The sequence below is a fragment of the Paralichthys olivaceus genome, chromosome 21, assembly GCF_024713975.1.
Source record: "Paralichthys olivaceus isolate ysfri-2021 chromosome 21, ASM2471397v2, whole genome shotgun sequence".
Lineage (NCBI taxonomy): Eukaryota > Metazoa > Chordata > Actinopteri > Pleuronectiformes > Paralichthyidae > Paralichthys > Paralichthys olivaceus.
In genome coordinates this window covers 17,599,951-17,627,652 of record NC_091113.1, presented here as the reverse complement: position 1 = coordinate 17,627,652, position 27,702 = coordinate 17,599,951, and the positions used below count along the sequence as shown (strand labels likewise).

The 27,702-nt window shown below is 40.9% G+C and overlaps 3 protein-coding genes across 3 annotated transcripts; 2 read left to right on the top strand and 1 right to left on the bottom strand.

Moving 5' to 3' along the window:
* Window positions 1-1,798: 1,798 nt before the first annotated feature.
* Window positions 1,799-8,263, bottom strand: nrbf2b (nuclear receptor binding factor 2b). The gene is made up of 4 exons (XM_020083631.2): window positions 7,551-8,263; window positions 5,180-5,264; window positions 4,198-4,238; window positions 1,799-2,866 (listed from the first exon to the last, which is right to left on the bottom strand). The coding sequence occupies exons 1-4, from the start codon at window positions 7,641-7,643 to the stop codon at window positions 2,168-2,170; spliced, it is 918 nt and encodes a 305-aa protein (XP_019939190.1). The 5' UTR covers window positions 7,644-8,263; the 3' UTR covers window positions 1,799-2,167.
* Window positions 8,264-9,147: 884 nt separating this feature from the next.
* On the top strand, window positions 9,148-14,148 carry LOC109626628 (NHL repeat-containing protein 3). The gene is made up of 3 exons (XM_020082723.2): window positions 9,148-9,651; window positions 10,765-10,967; window positions 11,107-14,148. Exons 1-3 carry the CDS (start codon window positions 9,393-9,395, stop codon window positions 11,704-11,706), a joined length of 1,062 nt encoding a protein of 353 aa, XP_019938282.1. The 5' UTR covers window positions 9,148-9,392; the 3' UTR covers window positions 11,707-14,148.
* A 3,152-nt stretch (window positions 14,149-17,300) lies between these two features.
* On the top strand, window positions 17,301-18,267 carry LOC109626680 (uncharacterized). The gene is made up of 2 exons (XM_020082810.2): window positions 17,301-17,462; window positions 17,546-18,267. The coding sequence occupies exons 1-2, from the start codon at window positions 17,451-17,453 to the stop codon at window positions 18,194-18,196; spliced, it is 663 nt and encodes a 220-aa protein (XP_019938369.2). The 5' UTR covers window positions 17,301-17,450; the 3' UTR covers window positions 18,197-18,267.
* Window positions 18,268-27,702: the final 9,435 nt, after the last annotated feature.

Sequence of the window (27,702 nt, the reverse complement as noted above, 5' to 3'; positions counted from 1 at the left end):
TAGTTGAGTAAAAGTAAATGTACATATAGTCCCGTCTGTTTGTTTTCATTATGTCCAGCAGTTAGAAGCTGCTGACAGAGAAACAGCTGGAAGAAGCCACTGTCCTCGACCTGCTCAGCATCAAACAGCAGACACAGTTAGAGAGCAGCTGGAGGACATGGTGGAGCATTTAGCTGCTACAGAGCCAGACATTTCCCTCAGGAGCTGCTCCAACCAAGCTACATGGGAGGTTACATATATGAATGCTGGGCGTGTGAACAGGCAAGTGTTTGCTCTCGTACTTTAACTTTTATATTCAAGCATATTCAAGCAGTGTTGATCAATGTCTTTTGGAGCTGTCAGCCCTCCGGTGGCGTGAAACACATCTAACACTGCTTGAAACTCTGCATGTGTTCCTGTTTCCTTGCAGCCATCTCTTGTCATTCATCAGCCTATGGTAGGAAAATTCACTTTTCATAACTCCTGATATATCATCAGGTAATATAAACCTACAACTGCACTGGCACATGACACTGGGCAAACTATTTTTTTCACTCGTGGATGAATTTGTTATTTGTTTCATGTCTGTCTGCTTAAAGACACAAAAAGCATTAAAAGAGTGTTAACTGTGATCTGTTTGTGGGTTTTGATATCATGCCAGTGTGTGTAGAAATATTGCTGTTGCATCCATCTGCAAGAAAACATGCTTAATGGCAACCAAAGACAAATAAACATGACACAAAAATAATCATCAAAGCCTTTAATTTAAATTTGATAAAGTAAAATAAAAAAGGCAGCAATGTAGTTTTTCATCAACAACAGCAATATGCTTTGTGACTGAACCACTGCACATAATCCTGATCTGTGTGTGTGTGTGTGTGTGTGTGTTAGGGTCAGACCAATACTGCTGTACATAAGTGGACGAGTTAGAGCTGAGCACTTCTGACGATCCTATTAAAGGAGCAGTTCATCCACGTTTGTGTAAGATGCAGTGAGACGATCTCCATAAGTGACGATCACAGGAACATGTAGCGACCAGAGACAGAGACAGACGCCATAAATGTGCTGCTGCAGCTGGTGCTTGTCAAATGTTCTGAAACCAAAGGTCCTTGATAACATGATTATCTCCCCGATTCCTGGAAAAACATTCTCACAATATCTAGACACTAGTCATGTCAGACAATTACAAAGGACAATAGGCCCATTCCCACTGTACAGAATTTATAACTTCAAACTGATCTTTTTTTTTCTTCTTTCTTTCCTGTAAAGAGGCAAAAAAACAACTTCTGTTGCAAAAGTAAAGTCAAAAAGTGACTCAACATCACACTGACATTTGTAACAACACAAATGATTAACAATCCATCTACAATATCAAGGCAAAATAAAGTTCCTTACTTAATTTTCATTAAATTAAATAGTCCACTAGTAATAATTCCTGGCTTCATTGGCTGATTTATAACTGCAGTGATACTGAGGCCTCCACGTGTTGATCTTTTGGAGTCTACTGGTTTTATCGGTCATATCAACCTCTCTCTCTCTCACATACACATAAATGGATAATGTATTCACTACGGTATTGACATTGACAAAGTCCAAAATGTTATGTAAATGATTGACCTATGGATAAAAACCACTATCATGTAGCTGCAGAACACTTACGTTATGGCTTTCCCCCCCCCGACACAATAACTCCACATAATTCACAATAAAATACCTAATCAGTCACATCTCACAATCTCTGCTCAGTTGCCATGAAATGACAGAAACATCTGTGATATATGGTTCAATGCTCTGAAAAAAAATAGTTGGGAGGTGGATGGTTCATTAATTAAGATTTATTTTGTCAAATTACATTTTTAAAGCCAAGAATGACCTTTCACATGCAATCTGAAAACACGTTCCTGACAACTTCAGATCGTACAGAGATCACCGGACGCCATACTGACTCACAACCTCACTGATGTTTCAACTGACATTGTTTGTGGGTGAACTACATCTTTACTTTTGACTGAGTTGTATTAGTGGTACAGCTCAATGTGCCTCATAAGGCTTCTTCTCAGCACCGCAGGACTCAGCAGAGGTCTGATCATGATTCTCATGTCAAACACATGGCATCTGAACTCAAACGTCATAGTGATTGAACCCTTGTGATTATGACTGTGTGTGTGTGTGTGTGTCATCAGTCTCATCACAGTTTGTCTCTATCCAGTAGCTCCTGCAGTTCATTCTGGATGTCCTCTGGCAGCTCCAGTGGAGGCAGGTCATCCAGACACAGGTCTTCCTGAGCAGGCATCTCCAGCGGTGGCAGCTGGGGGATTGCAATCTCCTTCCCCTTCCCCGTGCTTTTCCTCTCCTGCTCACCCCCTGTTCCCATAGCACCGCCCGCATGCGGGAGCACCCAGAGCTCGGAGCGCTCCACAAAGTCCGCTGCCTCGGAGCACAGCCGGGTATTTTCCGATCGCAGCCGCTCGTTCTCGGCCACCAGACGCTGGTTTTCATCCATCAGCTGGTCGACCAGGCGCCGCAAGTCCTTGATGGTGGTCTGTTGTTCTTCCAGGCGAGTTTTGTCATCTTTAGTGGTCTTAGACCCGTGGCACGGTGGAGTCAAAGGCTGGCAGCCTCCAGTCTGCCGAGTCTGAAGCTGGTAGAGTAAGGTGTCATACTCTCTCTCCCTGATTCCTCCACACTCTGCATCTGAAAGACCTGTGGAGCTGTGAGGCTGACATGCAGGCTGGGTTTGGGTATGAAGGGCCGGGCTGCTGGAGGGCTGCACCGGGCCTGTTCGGGCCTTTGTTGCCTCACGGCGAGCTTCTCTCTTCCAGCGCTCTTGGATCAGTCGCTGCTGTTTGATATGACTGTCCCTCTGAAGCTCCATGGACAGACGAGCCTACAGACACAAGTATCAAATGGTAAAAGGTTTGTATTTATAATGAGCTTTTCTAGTCTTGATGACATCTCAAAGCACTTTACAGTAAAGTGTTTTTTACATTCACACAAACATATAAGTGCATCTATGTGCAGCACTTTTCTCTATGAGAAGGGACAATTTGGGGTTCAATATCTTGCCTGAGGATACTTCAGCATTCAGAATGTGAAAGACTGGGATCAAACGCAAACCTTCTGGTTGAGGACGAACGCTCTTACCCCTGAGCCCCTGATCATCATGTCCACAGCGTGACACGCACAGCCAGGACATCAGTGATAAAGTGACCAGAACGATACAGATTCATGATCCGACATCATTGATTAATAACTAAATATATCTGATTGGCAGTTTTACTGAGGAGCGACAGAGTCGTGCACACACACACACACACACACAAACACGGCCGGCCTGCAGCTTAAAAGAATCCTAGAGAAAACACTGATAACATTAGCATTTTAAATACATATTTAATGTTTTAATGGTCTGTCCCCACTACTGTAGTAACCTGCTGCTTGCAGCCAGGCCCTGGCAAGAAGGCATGTGTGTGTTAGTACATTGTATGAGCAGCATCTGCTGTTTTCATAGTCATTAATTAATTTTTTTTTGTACAGTGCCAAATCACAATATACATTATCTCATAATTTTCCACTGTCTTTTTGCAATGCTAACAGTCTTTTACTTGAAGGCTACATAGCCACTGTTGTTTATTGTATTTCAAATATTTCTAATAAAGGAGTGTATGTTGAAATACATGGGATTTATAGTTTTTTTTTTTTTACCATGGTATCAAGAATACTGGAGTTTCATGGTATCTGTATCGACTACTACATTTTTGGTATCATGACATCTCTAATTAATACATGATATAATAAAGTAAGTTGTAGAGATTTTTTGCTGAAAATAGCAGAGAAAACTGTGAGCACAATCTTAAGTAAACAAGATTTGTAATATAAGGTAGGTGTATTGTCATGCATCAGGTTAAGACATTACATGTGACATAAGGGACTCACTCTCTAACCTTTTGGGAACAACAGTATTATTACCTGGTTCTTCATTATTGCACCTGCCAAGAGAATATCCAAGGTTTCTGGCAAATACATTCTTTTTCACTCATCTATTTTGAGCAACTTAAACTGAACCTTGACTAAATTATGAAAACAGGGTGCACTGATATTCTGGTTCTGATGTTAGTTGAAGGCATTTTATTTTTGTCATAAATAAGACCCATCATTTGTTCCAACTGACTGAAAACACTGCTTTAATATCGCACGCACGCATGCACGGTTTCTCACCTGCTCACACTCTGTTGTCTTCATTGCATCTGTTAAAAGATCTGGGGACAAACAGAGACAAAGGGCTGATTAACAACAACTTTGCCTGCACCCCCTTGAGTTCACACAGCATCACGCCAGCACAGAATCTGCAATTTCTTACAAAAGGGGCACAATTTAAAGTCTCTACAACACAGACTTACTTACACAATGATGTGGTAACGAGCATCAATAATATGAAACATGCGGCTTGATGCACAGTGGAGTCATAAAGTATTGAGACAGAAAAACACAGCTAGATGTTGTTTTTACTCGAGCAGTGCACTTTAAGTGTTGTCTCTTAGCTTTCATTTGAGGGTGCTATGTCCATATTAGATAACTACAGCCCTTTTTTTAATGTACTGATGGTGGGAGACAGAAACAAGCAGGATAAGTTAGTATCAGTCATTGTATCCTCTGCCAAGGAGGCCATGTTTCCAACCGTCTGTTGGTTATAGTTTGTTGTTTTTTTCCCTTAGGATTACGCAAAAACTACTGAAAGGATTTCCATGAAACTTGGGGAAGGATGGGACATGGGCTAAGAAAGATCCAAAGGGGCAAAGAAGTGTATTATCACTTTCTTCAGCTTTGCAAGATACAGTGTACAGGGAATAATGCATGAATCTAGATGAAAAAAATCTGATTGATCGTTGGGCCTTGTTGTAGGTATGTGCTCTGCTGGGGGCCATTTTAGTATGCACTACTTGGTTGCATGGTCACATCACACAGCAAGTAGACTCAGAACTTGTTGGAGTTATTACATATCCCATCTTGCCAGAGAACACTTCTGAATGCTGTCTGGAGGAGCTGCCACTGTGACTTAACCCAAGGTAAGTGGAGGAAAATTAATAAATGGATGGATGGGATGCAAGGATGGGTACAAGGAAGTAAGGAAGGAAGGGAAGACAGGCAGAGAGACAGATGGGGACAATGTTACATACTCTGTCAGTGTCACCAAACATACCTGCTGCTTTTCCATGGCAGGATATAGCCTCTTCATACTTCCCTGCCGATACTAAACGGTCTGCCTTCCTGCACTGCTGATGAGCCTAAAGAGAGTGGAGGGAACAAGGGGAGAAGGATAAAGAAAGAATTGGACACAGCTAAGTTAGAGGTATCAAAAAAGAGAGAAGTCCTGTAATGTGTTACAAAAACGGTAAAATGGAAGCACAGTGCCCAGAATTTAGGAAAGGACAATCAGAGGGGGTGAGTGGCAGAGAAGTGGGAAAGGGGAGAGAGGTGGGAACAGGGCAAGAGATGTTTGGTTCAGTATTTAATGCCACAGGAATATTTTTGGTCATGGACAGAAGAACTGAAAATTATTCTGTGACTATTTTTGTTGGCTGATTCATTAATTTAATGAATACATTGAAATACCAAACATGACTGAAGATTTAGGTGAAAGGGATTTTTGGCAGAATATTGAATATAAAATAATTCTAGTGATGTTTTCACTGGTGTGTTTCATCTAAATTGTATGAATTGTTGTTTTCTTTACCATAGAATGGCCTTTATATCTAAATACTTTATATTCAAACTGGACAAAGATGAGGAGTATTCAGCTGCAACATGAAACTTCACCTATAGATGTCACTACATTCTACACACTGAACCTTTAAGCATTTCACAATTTGCATTTGTGAGGGTAATATATATTGTGTGCTGCTTTACTGGTAATAGACAGAATAGTGTGCATGCAGCTCCTAAAATGAGTTTGACCAACCTGTGGCCAATTTCAAACCACAGACTGTGTTCACCAACTTAGAGGTCTCATAATTTTAACATAACTGTGTTAGGCAATTGCAGCAGTCGAGCTGTTCAACACCGCCTGTTTTCTTCTTTTTACAGTTTCTGGAGTTAGCAGAAAGGGTGGTGGTGTAACAGCTATTTTTAATAATACAGCTCAATGCATGCAGATTTAACCTGGTCAGTTAATTCCTATGAATATCTCTGTGCTGCGGCAAAAAACTCACCAAGGAACTTATATGTTACTATGTACAGGGACCTGAAATACAATGTGCATTTGACTGATGACTTTTATGGAATCTTATTTTAACTTGGTACTTCAGTATTCATCTAGATGGATAATACCAGTGACATCACTGAGCACAGTGTTGTCCCTTAGTACTTCTGCCAAGGTGGTGTAGTTTTCATCCGTGTTTGCTTGTTTGTTCATCAGGAGGATTACACTAAAACTACACAAAAGATCACCATGAAACCTGATGGAGGGACTCGGTATGGGTGGGGGAAGAACAAATAAAATTTTGGCTACAGATCCAGATCAGGGGCGGATACAGGATTTTATTTCCAACTTTCTTTAACATTGTGAGATAGTGTTTTGACAGATTTCCCAGGGAAAAATTCATGCAGCTTAAAAATAAGGCACATTTGGGGGAGTAATATCTTTAGGTGTGTTCAACTTGGTGCAGTTTAATTGAATTCAAGGGGACCACTGGGCCTTGGCGGAGATATGCGCTCTACAAGCATGTAACGGGCCCAAATCAAACCAGAGGTCATATACTAGATTTTGTTATTAGTTTGAGAGTCTGTCGAGTGTGAGAGTAGGTGATGATCTTTAAATGACAGGCGTGAATCTTTTCAGAATAAACAGATGATCTTCTCTGAATGTCACAAAACATAGAAGACACAAACTGAGGACGATCCACCTGTATCATCTGATGATGAAATATGGGGACATGTCTCAGAACAACTGAAGATGAACTCCTGTAGAGTTCCATACACTTGGAGAAGCTATCACAAGCAGCACAGGAACTCATGAAGTGAGAAGTTACTACTACAAGTTTTTCCTTTCAATTATCAACTCAAAATGGAGATTGAAGTGGATTTCTGTGAGAACAGATAACTTGTCTCGAGGGCAATGTCAGTGCCATTAATGTCTATGCGCTTAATTGACATTAAAAAACACAGAAAGATTAGCTTCAGGATTGTTGAGGTGGCGTTTGGTGTCATTGTGACTCTGTGTGGATGATATCAGGGGCAGTAACACAACTAGAAATAACTACACAGCTTTGCGAACAAGTTGACAAGTAGCACACCGGTCCCTCTCCGCTAACGACAACTTCTGTTAACGTACCGGAATAACATAACCTGAAAATGGACACTCCAACTTCCTGTTCTGTCGAGGACAAAGCCGACACGTAGCATCATGTGGAGCTGACAACGACACGGTCTCAACGAGGCGGTTAGCCGCTAACTTCCAGTGGGAGCTAGCTAAAGCGGCTAACCTCTACGAGCCCCTAGCCACAGTAACGTTAGCCTGATATTGCAACATCGAGAGGGAGAGGGGTGGGGGGTGGGGGGGGGGGGAGACTTACGAGGTTGAGCGAACTGTCCACGACCTCCATGGAGTTGATTCTTCGAAGGGTCCCGCTGCATGAAAGGTGTCTCTGTCCCGCTCGGACTGTCATTCACACCGCGGGTCACAATCTCGTAAATCCAGCGAGAAGGAAATTACTGAGCAGCTCAGCCACAGCCAGGCTGCGTCAACACGTCCTGACGTCACTGTGGTCACATGACGCCGCGGCCCGCTTCCGCAAACAGGACAAACTGGTTTTAAAATTAAAAGCCTGAAAGTGATAGCGTCAGTTAAAAAAAAAAGAGACGAAGCGACATGCTTTTCACACATCTATGTATTTACAAGTGTGGTGTCTGAAATGCTATGTGTTGTCTTCCCTTTAAAGGAAATGTATCTTTGGGTTTGAGGCACAGAGGTCCTGAGGATTTTGGAGAAAGTCTGAATATATATGTTAGGGCATTAGGTCACAGTTTTAAATCAAGCTGGTGCCTTTCCCTCCCTGTTACCAGACAGATGAGAAGAGCTGGATGAAATCCAGATGTGTTTTCTTCAGATTCACGAAAACAACCCTCCTATATAAACGAGGAGTTGAAGTTGCCCCCTTAGAAGAGATTCACATTGGCCCCGAATCTCTCTCCAGGCAGGAGAGATTCACATTGACCCCAGATCTCTCTCTAGCAGATTGCATTGCTTGTATTGATGCTGAACTTTTAGTAATAAACCTATTATACAATCAAGACGGTGTCATCGGCGATTCCTTCATCATATTCACATCATCGCAACCCCAATATATACGACACAAGTTATGTCCAAACCCACAATGACCAGTAGAGCTTTAGCCAGCATCTATGCGTCTTGGTATTTCAGTTTTTGTTTTTTAATTTAGTGCAGATTAAAAAAAATAAGTAAAAAAACCTCAAAACAAATAATAATATATAAGAAGGTGGCGAAAACCCCAATGGCCCCCAGCTAAATAGTGATCCAATTAACTAAATGTAAATCTTTAAATTAGAAAATACAGAATTGCTACCAGAGAGTCAGCAAATAAATGATAACATATTTAGCCAAATAAAAACAAACACTGAAAGCAATACAAAAGCAAAAGATGTGTATGTGACGTGTAGATGTGTTCATTGCGAGTGTGTGTGTGTGTGTGACATATACACATGTGTTGCATATTTCCAAAGACAGTAATACATAAAGAAGAACAGTTCTAGAGCAGCAGTTAGATGGTCTTTTAATTGTATTTTGTAACATTTATTGGAGACCAGTCCTTTTCCACCTGTGAAAAGCCAAGTCATAATTTGCATTTCTTAAATCTTGTTGAAAATGTAGGTGTGCAAGTGAGAAATCTGGACCTGTGAATTTGGCTTGAAGAAAGTTTTGAATTGCTCAGGAATATCCCTTTCAACAACCCCTCCTTATAACACCAACATATTGATTTACTTCTCTGTTGACCCAAGCAATATGTTCTCGACAGTTCAAAGTGTCATTGATAATTCTCAGAAATCTTCAACATGAAACTCCTGAGTATATAGTTTTGCAATTGAAAGTTAGTAGCTTTAATTGTTATTATTATTATTTTAGCTTTTATTGTGACATTGAGAACGGAAGTTATTCTGTCTCACGTCCCACCGTGCTTTGTTTCCCTTTAGGACTCATAGGGAAGTGAATCTCTCTTTTGGTTGGTGGGGTTCAAATCTCCTCATACAGACAGACACACGGACTTGACCGTGTTGTTTGTCCGGAGCAGAACGAGTATCTGACCTCAGAGGACTCCGGCCAGTGTCCTCCTCTCCAGCGGTGTCAGTCTGACAGGTTCCGCTAACGTCGGCGCAGCAGGACATTGAACGCAGCACAGATGTTGATGAAGAAGCGAGGCCACGCGTGTCTGATCGCCTCCAGTATGGGCTCGCTGGTCCTGTTGATGATGGTGCTGTACGGGACCTTCGGCTCCCAGCCAGGCAGCAGCTCCAGCCTCAGACATGACTACCAGCTGCTGGGCAGACCTCTGTACAAGCTGGAGCTGGGCTGGCCCCGGAACCCGGAGCTCTTCACCGGGGACGTGTTCGCTGTGGCAGTCGATCAGTATGCTGGTTTTGTGTATGTGGCACAGAGAGGTAACACACTCACCACACAACAGTAAATCAACCCCCAGCAGACACCTCGTTTTACTTTGTATGATCAATATGATTTTACATATGTTGTGTATGTAAATCATGATGTAAACATGCATTCTTCTGAGACTGTCATAGGAATATTTACCTGTACTTATGGGATAGTTCACCCAAAAAGGAAAATCCACTCATCTACTCACCATGATGCCAGTGGAGGGATGTGAAAGTGTTTGAGTCCACAAAACACTTGAGGAGTGTCAGGGGTGAACAGCGTTGCAGCCAAATGCAATACAATGGAAGTAAATGTTGACAGCATCTTAAAACTTAAAAATACCAGCAGAAAATAAACATTAAATGCCTCCATACTGCTCTTGTGGTGTCATCCAAGTGTCCGTAAGTGACGACATTCAAATCTGACTCAAAACGGCGTCATTTGCACCATGTTTTAGCCTAAATGTCCTTCCACGTATTTGTAAAAATGAACAATGGATAATGTGATTTATAAATGATTTTCTAATACATTTCCAAAAAGACTGTAACATATGGCTTCATTAATGGTCAATAGATTATTTAGGATTATTTAGATTTTTATTCAGTACCCATGTTTCCGGTCATGAGCACTTCGGTTTTCGTCTGTATCTAGCAAGGTAGGGACGTGTGTCCTGCACAAAACCCATTACAAACACGCGCATACTTTTTGTAACACCAGTATGGAGGGAATTTCACATGTACTGTAACAGCATTTCAGTTGTGGACAAAATAAGTTTCAGCTGGGAACAGAGAAGATTTAGAAGCAGAATACAGCTTGTTTTGTCATGGCAGATACACTCAGCTGAGTGTTGACGTAAGGTGTTAACGCTGCCGCTACTACCCTGCTTCTGGTTGTTGCATTTCCTGAGTGAGATGACTGAAATAAAGTTACCCTGAATTAGAGGCAGATATGTACCCACTATAGTCCATTATATAGTTGTTTAAAACCCCAACATGCAGAATACTATTGTAATTTATGCAATGTTTGTGTTCCTCTGCTGTTCCTTTCTCTTGAGCAAGTGAACATTGTTGATTATACATGTTTGCTTCATGCTTCACCCAGTTTTTGCCTTTGTTGTATCGCAGGTGATAACGTGCCCAAGGTGCTGGTGTTCACTACAGATGGAGATTTCATCATGTCCTGGAACACAACCACACTGGAGATGCCTCATGGGATATTTTTAGCAGATGCAGCCTCACTGAACCCCACTGTGTGGATCACAGATGTGGGGAATGGCCCATACGGCCACTGCATCAAACAGTACTCAACATCAGGGAAGCTTCTTCAGGTAACAGCTTTATCTGCAGCAGGATGTCGGTGGTAGGGATTGTTTGTTCAGGTTCCTCCTGCTTCATTTACATTTGAGTATTTAAATAATTTTGTAGCACTCAACAGTCTGTTGCTTGTTTTTGATTATTTCTTGTCAGGTGCTTGGCACACCAGGGAAGCCAGGCTCAGGGTTGAACCCTCTGCAGTTCGACCAGCCAGCGGAGATCTTCATCCATAGCTCCGGGGAAATGTACATTGTGGACGGTGATGGTGGAATGAACAACCGCCTCATCAAGCTTTCTAAAGATCAAGAGGTGTTGTGGATGCATGGAGAGAAAGGACAAGGCCTGGCTCAGTTCTACATCCCCCACAGCGTGACTGTGGACAATGCCCTGAGGGTGTGGGTGGCCGACAGGGGCAACAAGAGGATCCAGGTCTTTAACTCCATCACAGGGGACTGGCTTGGGACGTGGGGGAGCTGCTTCACGGAGGACGCGCCTTACTCTGTACGCCTGACCCCAGACAAGAAGTACTTTGTTGTTGTCCAGCTCCACACAAATCAGATCTCGCTGCTGGATGCACCTCCAGTGGGTTTAATTGGCCAATGCAAAGTGGTCAGTGTGATCCAGCTGGCTGAAGATGTGAAGCCCCACCTGGTCGACCTGGACCTGAAGACTGGAGCTCTGTACGTGGCTGAGATCGGAGCTCAGCAGGCTCAGAAATTCACCCCCTTCAGTTTGGGTGGGAGTTTCCTGTAGAGCTGCACTGGGCTTTAATTGAAGAATTAAAAATGGCATAATCATTTTTGAAAACTGTGACACTTATCAGAATGAAATAATTTACTTTAAAACGGACAAACCATTTATATAATATAGTATATTATATTATATAATATAATTTGCAGTCATGAGAACCAGAAAAGTGACAGACAGAGGCGATTGTTTATGGGCTTGTGATGCCTGGTAGTCCCAGTCAGAAATCCATCCACAGTGCAAGAGTATCAGAATAATATTAGACGTATATAAAGTAAATGTAATTGGTACAGGACCCCTGACTAAGCATTTGCCCGTCAGTAACGACTTCATAAAATAAAAGAACATGCAGGTAAAGAAAAACACGTTTCTCCACAACAGATAAGGGCATCGTGATATTTGTTCTTATAAACCAATAGTTAACAATAATTGCTAACTGAACATACGGTTGGTGGGTTTTTCATTGTTCTCGCTGTTTTGTGAAGTTATGTTCCATTAGTATTACTTTCCTTGATGATGCACTGCTTGGCTTACTGCTTCTCTTAAAGGTATTGTTCACCCAAAAATGAGAATTCTCTCAAGAAGGCATCATTCACACCATGTTTTTAGCCTTAGTGTCCGCTGTTTTCCTCTGGAGCTGTGTTCACACGTGGATCACAGAGGACATTAAGGCTAAAAACACGTTGTAAATGTACTAGTTTTGAGTCAAATTTGAATGTCGGGGCTTACAAACACTTGGATGACACCACAGGAGCAGTATGAAGGCATGTTATGTTTTTTATTTTTTTTGACGGTTGAAGAAGGAGTCACCATTTACTTCAATTGTATTCAATTCGACTGCAACGCTGTTTACCCCTGAGACTCCAAAAGTTTTTGTGGACTCAAACACTTCACCCACCGAACCACTGGCATAGTGGTGAGTAGATAATGAGTGCATTTTCATTTTTGTGCGAACTATCCCTTTAAGCAGAGGTGTTTCTTCACTGCAGACACTTTAAAACCCTTTTGTGCTTTTTGCCAGTTCAGCCTTTAAAGGACTTTTGTGGAGTTGTCCTGTCAACAAACAAACGTTTTAAACTCGGTATGTATTGAACTTTATATCCATGTTTACCAGTTTGCAGTTGTCCTTCAGGGATATTCCTTGTCGTGTTACCGCCACGTGTTGATCAGGAATATCGTGATGCAATTGGGACGACTGTGCATTGCGTCACATTGTGTGTGGACAAGAGACAAAACAGGGACCCACAATGCTACTAGAAGTCAAAAACACAACAGGGAACCTGTTTAAAGACGTTTGTATGATTGTATTTGTGTACAAGGCTGGAACTGAACTGTTTTGCATTGTCTATTGAGTTGTCTGTAAATAGCATTGAACCCAACAGCACTTCATAATAGAGAATTCATTCATCTTCCTGATGAATGATGTTGTATTGCTTTCTCTCAGTAATCTTGATGTATATGTATATTACTGTCTTGCTATTTATATCTGTGTTTTGAGATAATCATTACTGTGAAAAGTGTATTGTAATAATTGAACTGTTCACATGAGAGTACTCTAACAGGAGAGTGACAGATCAGCAGAGCAGAGGAAACTCTTTTCTGGTATTCTTGTCATCTGAATAAAGTAAATATCCACAGAGTTAATGTTTCTGGTAAGATATGTAGATAAGTGTTTCATAGGGTAAAGGGTCACTCCACCAATCTCCACATCAATTCATTTGATAGGGCTTTTTCAAATCAAGAAAAATGCTGAGAGAAAAAAAAGTCTTACTCCTCTACTTTAAACCACAAATACACCTTTAATGAGTGAATGAGTAATGTGTAAAACACATTTTGAGGCTTTTTTCTGGCAAACAGTGTGATTTCAAACATTTATGAGAGCATTTTGTTCTTTCTCAACTGTCTAATATGTTACATTTGAAGTCGATCTGTGCATTGATTTGTTTCTCCTCAACTGTACTTGAAGGTGTTTTTGATTTTGAAGTGATCCAGGTGTACTTATGTAATGTTAGCGATGCTTTTACTACCCCTTTCTTAAATGTCCAAGTGAAAGAAATTCTTAATTTACGTCTTAATAATCAGACCAGACTGTTTTCTGATAATAAATGAATTATTGAATTGTCTTAAAATGAGATGGATGTGCTTGTAGTGTCATCTAACTGTTTTTCTTTCTTAATACAATCGTAATATAAGCATCATCTGATTTGTTCCAAAGATGCACTTTTCTGTTCTGATATACTTTTGCAAAATGGTGTTTGGTTTGACTGGTTTTTGGATTAAATCCTAAATCACATCTTCGTCTGGGTGTACACTGAAATGTATATGCATGCATTTCTTTGCATACAGATCTTTGAATTCCTTTATTTTATTTGTAAATTGTTCTATTGTTGGAAAATGCATTTTATGCCTTCCTCCAATAAAAATATCAGTGTTTGTGTGAAACAGAAATGTTTTGTATAGTGTGTCCTTGGCCGGCATCACCAGACTGAAGTTGACTCCTGCCCCACTGGAGGCAGCCAGTTGCTCAATCCCTCAGATGTCAGGTCCAAACCCTGGGATGAGGATGAGAAAGGAGGATAAATGATGTAACTATGAGGAGGAGGACCCAGCACTGCTCTCCCAAGTGGACCCACCAACCCAAAGCTACCCATTTGACAACTTGGTTAGCTTCTCTGTCCTCCACCTGCACTGCTGGAAGCCCATCAGGATAGTTTCACTACTGGCCTTGCCACCCATCGCCTGCCAGAGGGACAAAGGATGTTCAGCCCTCCATGAGCTCATTTTCAATTATGCCAAGCGAGATTGGGTCCTGAATCTGCTGCTCTCCACTGAGTCCCTCCTCAGCCTGGACTTCCAGAAGAAAACTAACCAGCTGGAGAAGGCAAGAAAGGTGTTGGAGCATCTCGAGAGCAGCAGCATAGGTATCAGCTGTATCTCAGTCCCTGAGATTTAGCAGCCGCTGGTCATGTCACCTCTGCTTTCATCCCCTCCTCGAGTTTATTAGTAGCAGGGCGTTGGTTGATATTTTTGCTGTTGTGAATGCGTCTGAGCAGAGAATTCCCTGCTGCGTTGAGCCTGTGTGAAAAGCAAATTGTAGAGAAAGTCCAAACCCAATTTTCCATGAGTTCCCCTGCAGGACATGTCTCAAACCGGCTTTACAGAGCAATATTCCTGTAACACTTGCACTGCACAGGTTACAGAAGCTATAGCTTCATTGTGTGTCTCTCTGAGTTGGAGCTGATGGTGAACACACAGTGTGTGAAGCCCACCATTCCTGCCATCTGCGATCTCAAGCTGCTACAACTGACAGTGTTTAGAGTGTTGCATCACTTTGTCCCATTATTGCTTAACTGGCACATGATCGGACCTATGACCACTGTGTGGTAACAGGCAGGGGGGCCTGAGGTCCTCCAGCCGTGAGAGGATAGCTGCAGAAATCTGACAAGGGCGGATCACTTACTGACTCATTGAGCAATGTGCCAGACACTGCTCAAGCACAAATGGAGCTTCAGAATGTGGCTGGAAACGATTCAGTCACCCTATGGCAGAAACTTTTTGTGAACAAGCAGAATGTTCCATGTTCCTTTTAATTCTCCCCATCTGGATGCTGACACCCCCAGTGTGGCCTGCTCTATGCCAATGTGCCACTGTCTCCCTGTCCCACAGGACAAAGTGGTTGTTGATCATTGTGGTGGCACCACAGACTGTTTCTGTGCCAGGTGGTTCCTGGGCCTAGTTCAGATATCATTGTTCTATCGCAAAGGGCCTTGGCACTGACTCAGGCAAGGCGCACCATTCACAAGCTCCTGTGTCTGCGGCAGCACTCCTGGTCCTTTAAATGACTTACTTCCCCTTTTATTAGAGCCCGAGTACTGACATCGCAAGGACCAGTGGTGGCTGGTGAAAAATATTCTTGGTGCGGCTGTGCCGTGCCATACTCAGTTTTCAGTAACCATCTCTACGATTTAATACAAACTGCAGGATACCAGTTCTTTGTGAAATAGTAGGTATTTATTTGATCAATAAACAAAAATAAACATGTCAGTCATTTTACACAAAAACAGATAGCTAACAGTTTACTGCATACTGCACAAACAATAAAAACAATAAAAAAACTTCGAAAACTAAATCAAAATAATATATACAAAAATAATAATAATATAAATAATAATAATATAATGATAAATAATGTAAATTATTAATAGTTGTTGCTGTGTGCTCAGATAGTAAGTAGAGTATGCATCATTAGACTACAGACTGAGTCTCATTCTTAGTGTTTACTAAGTACACATTCCTGAAACACACACAGTGCTATTAACAAACACTATTAAGACAAAATAAAAGGAGGTGCCATATACTGCTGGATATCTTATGACTCATACTCTATACAACCTGTTAGCCAAGCCTTTCAGCTGTACCAGTTTAGGGAAAATCCTCGGGTGTACGTTTTACCTTTTTTAATCTGGTCCAATTTCAACAATTCACAGTTTTTCAACCAAAGTTCTCCTCTCGAATGGAGGTTGGAGAAGAGATTGTATGATCACTGCTGCTCAAACTCAGGTTCCAAATGATGGCAAAAGCACGAGATGGCAGCATCACTACCTGAGATATTTTTAGAGGAAGTGGAGATGTGTCGTCTATCTTCATATACAGTCTATTTTCTATACACGATTTCATTGTTGTTGTTGACATATTTCAGTTTGGACCAAAGAAGAGAACTGACCAGCAGTGCTAACAGTTAGCTAGAAATATGTTGTATACCTGCAACAACCAGTGCGACTGCAACTGAAAACAAATCAACAACACACATCACATCTAGAAGGAAGCTGCAATCACTGTCAGCAATTGGTGATGCCAAATGCAAGAGATTTGAAGGCAGTAGAGAATCTTCAGAGAAGTCAGATACAAATTCTCAAGTATTTCTGATTTGCTGTTTGGCATTTGCACGCTAATAATAGCTACCTAGCCCAGCAGCCGTGTACACTGCATTAAAATACTAATGATTCCTGTACACTTGTATTGATGTGCAAGATACAGAAGTTAACCTGATACAAACAAACACCCTCAGGGTAAGTCATGTTGTGTATTTACAAATATCGCCATGGGAGACCGTCTAGTTTCACTAAACCCTGTGGCCTGCAAGTGTTCAGTGCTAACTTGATGTTTGTCATAAATCAGAATCTGGTTTTATTGCCAAGCAGGTTTACACATACAATGAATTTGCTGTGGTGTATTTGTGCAAGTATAAATATAGAAAATATAAAAATAGGAAACAAAGAATTAAATATAAAAAATAAAAATACTACAAGCATCAAGGGGAGGGATTGTGGAACACGTCTATAGTAGCTGCCTAGCTAAAGATTTGTGTATGCTTTGCAACGATGTGCATCATATAGAAGTCAACCTGATAAACCCCCAGGGGCAGCCATGTTGTGTAGTTATAAAAATCGCCATGGAAACTGTTGCTTCTTAAAAACCTTCTTTAATGATTTTTGTGGGGGCAACCATCGAAGTGATTGCTGGCCTGCAAATCCTTAGATGTCAATCAAAGGATCAAAAACTCTACAGACTGTAGAGGACTTTGTTCCTTTGAACTACCAAACTTATAAATAACAGACCGTCAACTGAGAAGACCACAGTCCTCGTTTGTGAAGACAACAATCCTGCCTACGGAGACAACAACTGATTTGTTCAGTAAAAATTCATCAAGAAGACACTGCTCTCTTAACCACAAATCCCCCTTTACCGAAATGGACATTCTGGTAAAACATTTTTTTTTAGAAATGTATGTCCAGGTTGTGTTGAGTGGACTTTTAAAAATTAATTCCATGTTTCTGTTTTTCAGACTCGTGGAACATTGAAGTCTAAGTTTGGGGCTCTGAGAGAGACGCTCAAACAGGATGATGAACTTCAGATAAGGATTACGGAGAAAATAACAGCTCGCATTGCCAAACTGGCTGCAATAAAGGCTCTGGATGAGAATCTCAAACAGCAGGATGAGTTTCTGATGAGGGTGAAGGAGAAAATGGCAGCTCACGTGAAAGTGAAGGCTCTGGAAGAGGACAATGTGGCTCTGAAGGAGAAGGTGGCCCCTTTAATAACGGATTTCAGCAGGGTTGAGCTTGTGGTGACAGAGGTGGAGGACAGGCAAGCTCACAGCCAAAAGATTCACTCCATGGACAAGGAGACTCAAACCAGCGAGCTGCCTCAGGAAAACGCTCTTCAAGAAGAGCTGATGAAGCTCAGAGCTTCTTGTCATGAGGTCTGCCACTGTCATGAAGCTGATGTTTCCAGTAGTCAGCTCAATGGAGAGAGTAAGGATGAGGTCACTGAGGAGAACTCTCTCTCCAGTGTTCTCCCTGAGGAAGAAATGAAGCCTTCACTCTGGAAGAGAATCCGCCATGCTCTGGGGTTGAGAAAACCACAGCGTTGGAAGAAGTCAGCAGTGCCCATCCAACAGACACCTGAGCTGACCTTACCTTCTTCACCTGCTTGAGGACTGTCAGGGTTAATGGAGGGATTTATGATGTGATTACAATAAATGTTTTTTACTATTTTTTACAAATACTTTACTGGTTATTGTGTGTTTTTTAAAGGAAACATAAACTTGAGGAGCTTTTGTTTGACCTTCGTATGGGCAGTCATGGAAATAGCAGTGGAGTGCTGCTTAAAGCTGTTCATTACTGTATATATTTGTCTATCATTGCGTGCTGAAAACCAATGATGTATGCATTCCAATGAATACTAGATGGTCAATGTCCTTCTCTAAGTGGGTCTGGAACTCACGCATGTGTAGGTCTAAAATGGTGGAGAACACGGGCTCTCCGACTCTGCAGGTTGATGATAATGAGGAAAGTAGCAGCACAAGTGAAAAATATAGAAAGACTGAAAATATGAGCAAAAATTTAAACATTATATACAAAAGTAGGGATAATGCTATTATATCAATTCAAGTGTTTATTGTCATTGAACAGCTGTACAAGGAAACTTAAGTGCAACTCCTCTCAGCGGTACAAAGAGACAACAGAAAAAAGTCAAGACAAAACAAAGATCACAGATCGACCAACAACTCACCATGTAAAGAAACTGTCATAAATAAATAGATATTGCATAGACCAAGGAAAACAATAAGGGAGGCCCAGACAGCTTCCTGTGGGGAGGAGTCGCCCTCTAGTGGATGGAAATACATACTATACGTCCAGTGGCGGCTGGTGGAGTTTTCTCCAGAGGGGGCTATAACTCCAAAATAGACATACACCAAAAAGCAAGCAAACATATACCAAGGTATCACACCAGTGTATTTACATGGATGAAAACAACAAGAGCATAATAATATACAATAAAAGATTAACAAAATATCAGTATCTTATGGCAAAAAAGAAAAGAAAACACTGTTTTTATCTAAAGTTTATCAAATCAGAAAGTAAAAGATGAACATTGTGTGATAACAGTGTTAATTTTACCAACCATAATGGATATAGAAATTGACTCAATATTATCCATGATACTTTGCAATGACTGCCAACTGTAAGCAGTTGCAGGTCATCTTGCAGGCCGATCTCCACCATGTTGCTGCTGCCACAGTGGATTCTGAGGACATCAGGTGTTGTGGTGCTTCATGAAATGAAATGAAAAAAGTCACGTTAAAGGATGTTTTATGCTGAAATCATTGTCACATCTGTAGATTAAGGAACATAAGAGAAACACGATAATTTACAGATACTGTAGAAGACAATAATTACAATACTTTTGACACATGTAATATCAGCTGTGTTAAGCAGCCAAGACTGGTACTTACAGTTTATTCTGTGTTCAGCAGGTGGAAGCACCACAGATTTCAGCCAAACTGATGTACTAAAAGAAATAAACATTGTACAAATATATAAAATGTCTTTCTAGCACATTTGTAATATTCAAGGTGATAATCTTTCACAGTGCTGTTGATAACAGTCCACATCAAGTCCCTCAACTTCTCACAGTGTGAAAACAGATACATATATAATAAATATGAGTACTGTTTACAACAGTGGTGTGTGGAGATTATAATCACATCTAAACTGTCATATATACAACTTTACTCATCATTAACTATAAAATATGTATCTTGCACATCTAAAAAAATATATACATATATTTCGAAATATTTTTATTTTATTATTTCATTTTTATTTAAATTTTTATGTCTTATTCAAGGTAATGTGGTGAGAGGTGGGGCGGCGCCCTAGTGCCCTCTATTGGCCAGCCGCCACTGGCAAGGACCCTTGAATACATGTTTGTCATCAAGTCAACCACACAGTTATCATTTTTCTCCCTCAAACATACTGATATCTATTCTCTGTATAAATACAGGGATTGTGTTGATAAAACCCAGAGACTGACCAGGGTAGAGAGGCTTCAGTATTGGACTTTGATTTTTTAATGACTCTTCTCTTCCTCTTAATGATACTGCTGAGGAAGAGTTTGGCATCAGACAGAGTGCAACATGCCCCTGGGAGCAGCACCGCTGAGCCTGCAGCTACTGGATTTCATGCTGCAACAACCACCCCACCTCTTCTTCCTCCTTATGATGCGCCTGCTTAGAGAGGGTTTGGCCCCCAGCAGGTTCAGACAGAGTGCTACATGCCTCTGGGAGCAGCACCGCTCAGCCTGTAGCAGCCAGTCAGGCCTGCACGACAACTATGACAGATCATTAATCTTTGGGTTGTCATTGTTGGGATGAAAATATTAGCACCAGACAGGGATTTTTAAGTCTGGGTGTATGTACAGGCTGTGTTTTTAATCCATGGCAGCTCAGTCAAGCGATCCCTGAAGCTTTGTGTTTGTGTCTCCAGGTCAACAATGTGCCATTTATGACTCTCTCTCCCAGCCCGGGGAAAAACCTGGCTCCTTTTGGATTCATGTATGTATCTCATACATAAATGCAAACAAACACACAACTGTGAGCCTCTGTTCTTCAAACCCACATCTTCTGTCATCTAATGTGTTTGCCTGATTGTGTCTTTATAGAAGTGGAAAGTTAGTTTACGGAATTCCGGCCCGTACAGCTCCTCCTGTCGCTTCTGATGTCCCAGCAGTTAAGGCCCACGCTCCACGGTAAGTCCGCCTGACTGCTTCATCATCTGAGGCTGACCACAACAAAGCCAGAAAATGAAATCACAGTCACCTCATGTGTCTTATATTCATTATCTATTTATGTATATTCCTCAGAGTTTTACACAGCTGAAACTGTTTTCCCATAGAAAGAGGAGGAGTAGCAGGAAGTCAGACGACGTGAGAAGGCTGTAATCATTAAACCCCCAAACCACTTTCATGATATTCCACAAATGTGCGGCTGTCAACAGACTCATTGGACAGAGAGTAGGTGTCTTTGCTCTGTATGTTTGAAACTCTTGGTATCGCACAAACTTCACCACAGTTTGATAAAAGATTTTAAGCTTTCTGCCATCGAGCACTGTTGAAGACTACACCTATCAAATAAAAATTGTTAAACTAACTATAAATCTTGACATCTTAACAGTAAGTCACGTGACCAGTAAATAAATTTGAAAAAAAAAAACGATGTCACAAATACACTGTGGGTGGTTTCACTGCAGAACCTACACCTGTTCATGTGGATCTGTGCGTGCACTTATCCTTGTGGTGGCTGTGGCTGAGGGGTAGAGTGGTCGTCCTCCAAACAGAATGTCGGCACTTCAATCCCCAGTCTTCCCCATCTGCATGCTGAAGTGTCCCTGGGCAAGATGCTGAACCCTGAATTGCCCCTCATAGAACAAAGAGTGCTGCTGATAGATGCACTGTATGAATGTGTGTGAATGGAAAACTGTAGTGTAAAGCACTATGAGGGGTCATCAAGACTAGAGAAGCTCTATATAAATACAAACCATTTAACCATTTTGGGTTGTTGTGTGTCCACAGTGGGGTTGGTTGCCTCATGAGGAGCAGGCGATGAACATGCAGAGAGGGAGAAGGAGCTCCAGTGGTCAGCCGGTAACGATTACATATGTACTGTGTACTATGCTCAAATACAACTCATACATGTGACACAGCTTTTTACCCTATGCAACACAGTCACTGCAGCTGCATCACATAGACAGTCTGACAGGTTTGTCTTTGTGCACAAAAATATTATTTCATCATAACTCAACAAATAATGTTTGCTACTTAAAAGGTGTGTTTACATCATTACATTTTATTTGATTTGTCTTGCAACCATGCATTTAATTAAGTGGTGCTTACAGGTCAATGCATAACATCTAAGGAGCAGAACAAGTGATGCCGGCATGCAGTGATCCTGTCAACAATGAAAAGAAAGCTTGAGTGAATTTGTAAAAATACTGATGGATGTGGACCACTAGGTGGAGCTCAGTTCCCACCTGTTTTTGGATCCCGCTCGTGTCCTTCTCCATAGAGTAACCATCCCGATTATTCAGTTTTCAAAATCAAGTGTTGAACGAAGCCAGAGAAGAACAGAGTAGCAGTTAAAAAACAATGACTCCTTTTATATGGAAATCTCGTCTTTAACCAAAGATAGAACATATGCATTGATTTAAGTCTAAATGACAATATGCACAATCTTCCAAGTAGTTTTTCGAGTTTACAAACACAAAAGCTTCTCACTATATGTATTATATTTAAATATAATAAAATATGTATTAATACATACACTACCTGTCAATTTTTTTAACATGGTAAGATCTTGAACTTATTATATTAAGTGCCTCAAGATGATGTTTGTTGTAACTTGTGCTACACAAATAAAATTGATTTAACTTGAATTTAATAGCTTAATGTCTTAATATTTCTGAAATTAAATAATGCTACAAACAAACAATGTTACAAAAAATCTTTTTGTAAATGTAATGTTAATGTTTCAAACATTGTACAGAAAGTTGGTTCTATCACTGTTTCAGAAGAGTCACATACTTAGATTTATTTTGCTTTTTCTTTCTTACAGCAACTGCTATGTGTATAAATGGTAAATGGTCTATAATTATACACTTGTAAACACTTTTACACGCCATTCACACACACACACACAGTGCATCTGTGCTGCAGTTTATTCATCACTCACTCACACACTGCCTGAGCAGCCGGCAGGGGCAAAATAGGGTTCAGTATCTTTATAACATCAGAATCAAACTGCAGACCGTCCAGTTATTGGACAACTTACTATACCTCCTGAATCACAGCCACTTTATTGGTTGCGTTTGGATTTTCAAAGAATCCTCACAGTTTCCACAGCATTCTTCAGCCAGTCACATTTTAATACAGCTACACTCACATGGCTTCTTCTTCCAACTGGAACATTTGTATTATATCTTAAAAAATAAAAAATATCCAAACATGCAGTGATTATTTAGAGGTTAACTACATATAGTCCACAGAGTTGGTGTATAGAGATGGTCGTCTCCGCCCCTTGGCCCTCAGCTCTCTCAGCTCTGTAGCCATCGATGCAAACAAGACACACATGTGAACTGTGTCATGGCTCATTGAAAAAAACATAGAGCTGGTTAGAGAAAAAGAGCAATGAGAGAGTAGCTGTCAGAGAGGCAGAGGGCTGTGAGTGAGATGGAACAGGGTCAGATGAAGAGGGAGATGAAGGGGGGTTGGTTTGGGGAATATAGTACAACTCAAAGCTTGATAACACAGTAGTGTCATTGTCGCAGGGCTGCAGTAGCCTCTCAGCACAGGAACAAGAGCAGTGAAGGGAGCGTGGAGGGAGGTGGCAGCTCGGCAGGAAGAGCTGTGGACTGGACGCAGTGAAGCTCATGGGATTATGACCCGTGTGTCCTGCAAACACCCCCCAGGCCCACAGCCATGATCCTGCTTCTTCCTTTGTTCAACACCTTTTCCACTTTCCACACATAAACTATAACTATAAGTCCATCCCATCATTGAAAGTCTAAAGCTGCCGGGAAACCAAAAATTCAACACTAATTTCAAAGGCACTGAAAAATGGTGACCTCTTTAGTGATAAACACAAAAAATATAACTTGAGATTGTAAAACATATTTGTCACTTGTTCACTGTTATTTTATTCCAACTCATATGCATGTCTTTCCCACTTAAGGTAATCCAAATCATTGAAAATATGAGCAATTCATTGTTTTAATAAATGATTGAAAACTGCACATCAGTTCTTTCTCACTATGATAAACAGAACATGCTCAGTGTATTCATTGAATAAACAGTGGAAGCTGTTGAGCTCCAAAGTACAGAAGCAAGTGTGACTTTGAAACAAATAAATATTTGTTAAAATTTAAAAATAAAGTGATTCATTAAGCCTAATGAATGGATTTGACATTTATTTTTTTTAATGTCTTTGTGCTCTGTCTGATGTGCTGTGGTTCAAATGCTACGTTCATATGTTGTTGTGTGCGCCTGTGTGTATTTATTGTGTGAAAAACATTTTTTAACCTAACATAAGTGATAAAACCTGATGCAGTAAATTAAAAAATATAAATGAACTTACTGTGTATTATTAGAGTATTAATAACTAACGTATAGGTCATACACAACAATACAGATGTCTATTATATCCTTCTCTGTCGTTGTTCAGTGAAGTCTGACCATAAGGGGGAGCCACTTGACAAACTCTGACTCTAAGAACCATCTCTCATGCACACCCCACCTGCTGTTATACCCTCTGAGCACTTTATTAGGAACACCTATACACCTGCCTATATGCCATATCTGGGCCAATCCTGTGGCAGCAATGCAGTGTGTGAACTCCTGCAGCTACAGGAGCTTCAGTAAATGTTCACATGAAACATCTGAATGTTAGAAACTCAGTGACTTTGTCTTTGATATGTCTCTGCCCACCTGATAGTACCCAGTTACCTCTCAGTGCTCAGAATAAATAATAGCATGTGCGATAATTCACATATACATATTCTTATACAGTATACAACTGTTCTCCATCTTGGAATGGATATAGTTTTTACTATTGTATTTGACCTTTATGTTTTTTTATGAAGCTCTTTCAACTTATTTTAATTTTAATTTAATCATTTCACTGCTGAGCTGATCTGTTGAGCCTGTGATAACTTCCACATGACAAATACTCTCTTGAAACTTGAAATTTGAAGTGCCTGACAGCACTCTGTGTTATCACAGGCTTCTAGTATCTAAGTAAGGAAAGCATGAATTTATTCACTTGCTTTGTTTTTGAAAAACTTTGTCATTCACTTGTTCAGGTGTTGAGGATGTCCAGACTAATGTTAATCCCAGGAAAACAGATTCTCTCCCTGTTTCAGGTAAATATAAGAAATACTGTGAGCTGTGAACAATAGCTACATCACGTGTAAATCGACTACAATAGGAAGGGATCGCATCCAGTTGTCATTTAGGAACGTTTCTGGCAAACATGACTTTCCAAAAAATTATTTTTTGATTTCGGCTCGGTTGGCGGGGACCACAGTGGGACTGGGTCTCATGCACCTCATCCTCTGGTTGGAGCCTGTGGTTGGCGCTCCCATCAGAGCTGGAGCCTCCGTGGGTGATGGAATTTTAAACACATTAGTTTATCTACAATACAGCGTCTGCCTTTGTGTGGAGTTCCCTCTAAAAGACCTGATGACGAAAATGTGAGTGATTAAATGTTCGATAAAAAATCAATTCTCTCGGAATGACAAAACTGAGAGTGAAACACAAAGGAACACTCATCCACATGTTCGTCCTTGCACCTACAGCATACGTCAGTCTGCATGTGAAATTCATATCATCTTTGTTTCTACTGCCTTAAAATGATCAATACCAGCAAAGTGAAGGTAAGTGAAGAAGGTTTATTAAACATAGCACCTTTATCAGACCGAAGTAACCAAGTGCTTCACATGAATAAAATAACACTAGGAAGTTGGAATAATGTGAACAACATGCAATAGAAGAGACAATAAGAGCACGTGGGTTCAAACACTACAGTGTACACAGTGTTTAAGGCTTCAATAGATGCAAATCTATAGGGAGAGTACTCTGTAGCGTCAGGGCCACAACTCTGAAGCACCTTTAGTATTTATTCGGTAATGTGGGGTGACCATTAAGCCCTGGTCAGAGGATCTACTGTATGTGATCTCCTTGGGCTGAACGGATGGAGCAGATCAGTGATGCTTCTGTAGCAGTCAGGTTGAGCTTTTAATGTTGTTTGAAATACGACATTAGTTACTCCCTAAAAATCCATAAAGGAAGTGGATGAAGTCCTTCTGCTCCCAGGACAGAAAATGTCTAATTATGGGGTTGAAGTATTGATCCCTGGTCCAGACCTGTGGGACAGAAAACCAGCATGAGATGCTGGTTTTTTAAGGCCTCCTTGCCGCTGCCTTCAGAATCGGGAAAAGAGCTTCACCTCCTACACACATCTTCCTCCTTCAGGTACTTTTCCTGCTCACTGTGCAGCTGCTAAGGATGTGTGCGTCCATACTGTCAATCCCGTTGACTTCCCTATAATACAGAGGAATGTGAATGTAGGAGTGGACCTATTCTACACACCAGGATGATCACACCGACTCACTTTCTGCATCCCCATCCACCTCACACTTTCTCTATCGCGCACACATTTCCCCCTTTCTTCACGCTCTCACTCTCACGCAGCTTTTGTTCCCCTGCAGTCTTCTTGTTGTCCTCTTCCTCTATGCTTTCTGCCTCGCTGGCTGTTTTGCTGACAGACCGCAGCTGGATGTCATAGCTGTGATAGAGGCGGGATCCTGAGTGTGTAGGTTGGCCTTTAGAGTCACTCTGCATGGGGAAAGCCCACACAACACTCCCACACACCTTACCCATACACAAGGGAGGGATTCCAGTCCCCACAAAGGGCACTTCCTTGTTGGATGCATTCATTCGTTAAATGCCAGATTTTGTTTTTATTTCTTTTTAAGGAGGAAGAGTGCTGCTGTTACTCTTCGACTGAATCAATTGACATTATAGATTGTTTTTACTATCATCAAAAGCATCAAAACCAATCAATTCTAACTGCTCCAAGCATTTAAGCAGGGCCACGAGGACACTGAAGTGTGGCCCTCTGTATGTTCTACAGCTTAAAGCATCATTTTAGAGCTGAAACATCATTTTCAACCAGGGCGGCTGCTTGGAAGGCTTTCATGAATTTACAAATTCTTATCCTGTTTATCTGCAGCTATTTTTGTGCGTGGTTTGTTGCATTTTTTTAAGCTGTTCATTTGCATATCCACAAAAACGATGCTAACAGACAGCTTATCGTCCACGATCCAAATAATGAAAAAAATATCAGAGGTTAGTGGGAGGTGTTGTCAGACTCATACAGCAGGTAATACTTTCAGGAGAGGATTAACAAACAAACAGTGTCGCCCTGGTGAGTATTTTTGTATAACACAGGAACCATGTGGCACAGAAGAATGAGCCTTTGATACACACACAGTACTTGTGATATAGATGTGTCCATTGTTGGTTTGGCTATTTTTTATTGACAGTTCTGTATCTTTTTGATTTGAACCACTGGACTCAAGAGATGAAGAATTGGATTGTTTTCATGTTTTAGAGTTGTTGGCTAATATAAAACCATTGAGGTTTATTTTTCTATTATCTATGTGACATTTGCAGTTAACTCCCAAATGGTCAGACTAGTGTGAATGTGAAATCATGGTTAACAATGGTTGAGTATTACATAACTTTTTACCAAATGGTTGTTTTGTCTTATCCTGTCGTAATTCTGTCAAATAATTGTTTTTTTTAAGTGATTTACCTGACAGTTGTTTTTATCCTTTTATTCTTAAACTGTTGTTGTATGTTTTCTTTTTGTAAATGTTTTAACTGCTTTTATGTGATTCACTTTGTGACTATGTGACTATACCAATAAAGTTATTGTGGTGATGATGAAGATGATTATGATTATTATTGACGCACTACGATGCTTTAAGATAAAATCTCTCAAATGAACGCTGCCAACAAATAAAAATCCCCTTGCGTTCCCATGACTTTCTAATCAGAGGTGCCTCCTTCTCCACACCTCCTCTGTGTTCCTCTCTTCCAGCC

Coding starts and splice junctions, on each gene's coding strand:
- nrbf2b (XM_020083631.2), bottom strand. CDS start 7,643: ATGACAGTCCGAGCGGGACAGAGACACCTTTCATGCAGCGGGACCCTT. Junction 4,239..5,179: donor CTGCCATGGAAAAGCAGCAG/GTATGTTTGGTG, acceptor GTTTGTCCCCAG/ATCTTTTAACAGATGCAATG. Junction 2,867..4,197: donor AGACAACAGAGTGTGAGCAG/GTGAGAAACCGT, acceptor TTGTGTCTGTAG/GCTCGTCTGTCCATGGAGCT.
- LOC109626628 (XM_020082723.2), top strand. CDS start 9,393: ATGTTGATGAAGAAGCGAGGCCACGCGTGTCTGATCGCCTCCAGTATG. Junction 9,652..10,764: donor TGTGTATGTGGCACAGAGAG/GTAACACACTCA, acceptor GTTGTATCGCAG/GTGATAACGTGCCCAAGGTG. Junction 10,968..11,106: donor CATCAGGGAAGCTTCTTCAG/GTAACAGCTTTA, acceptor ATTTCTTGTCAG/GTGCTTGGCACACCAGGGAA.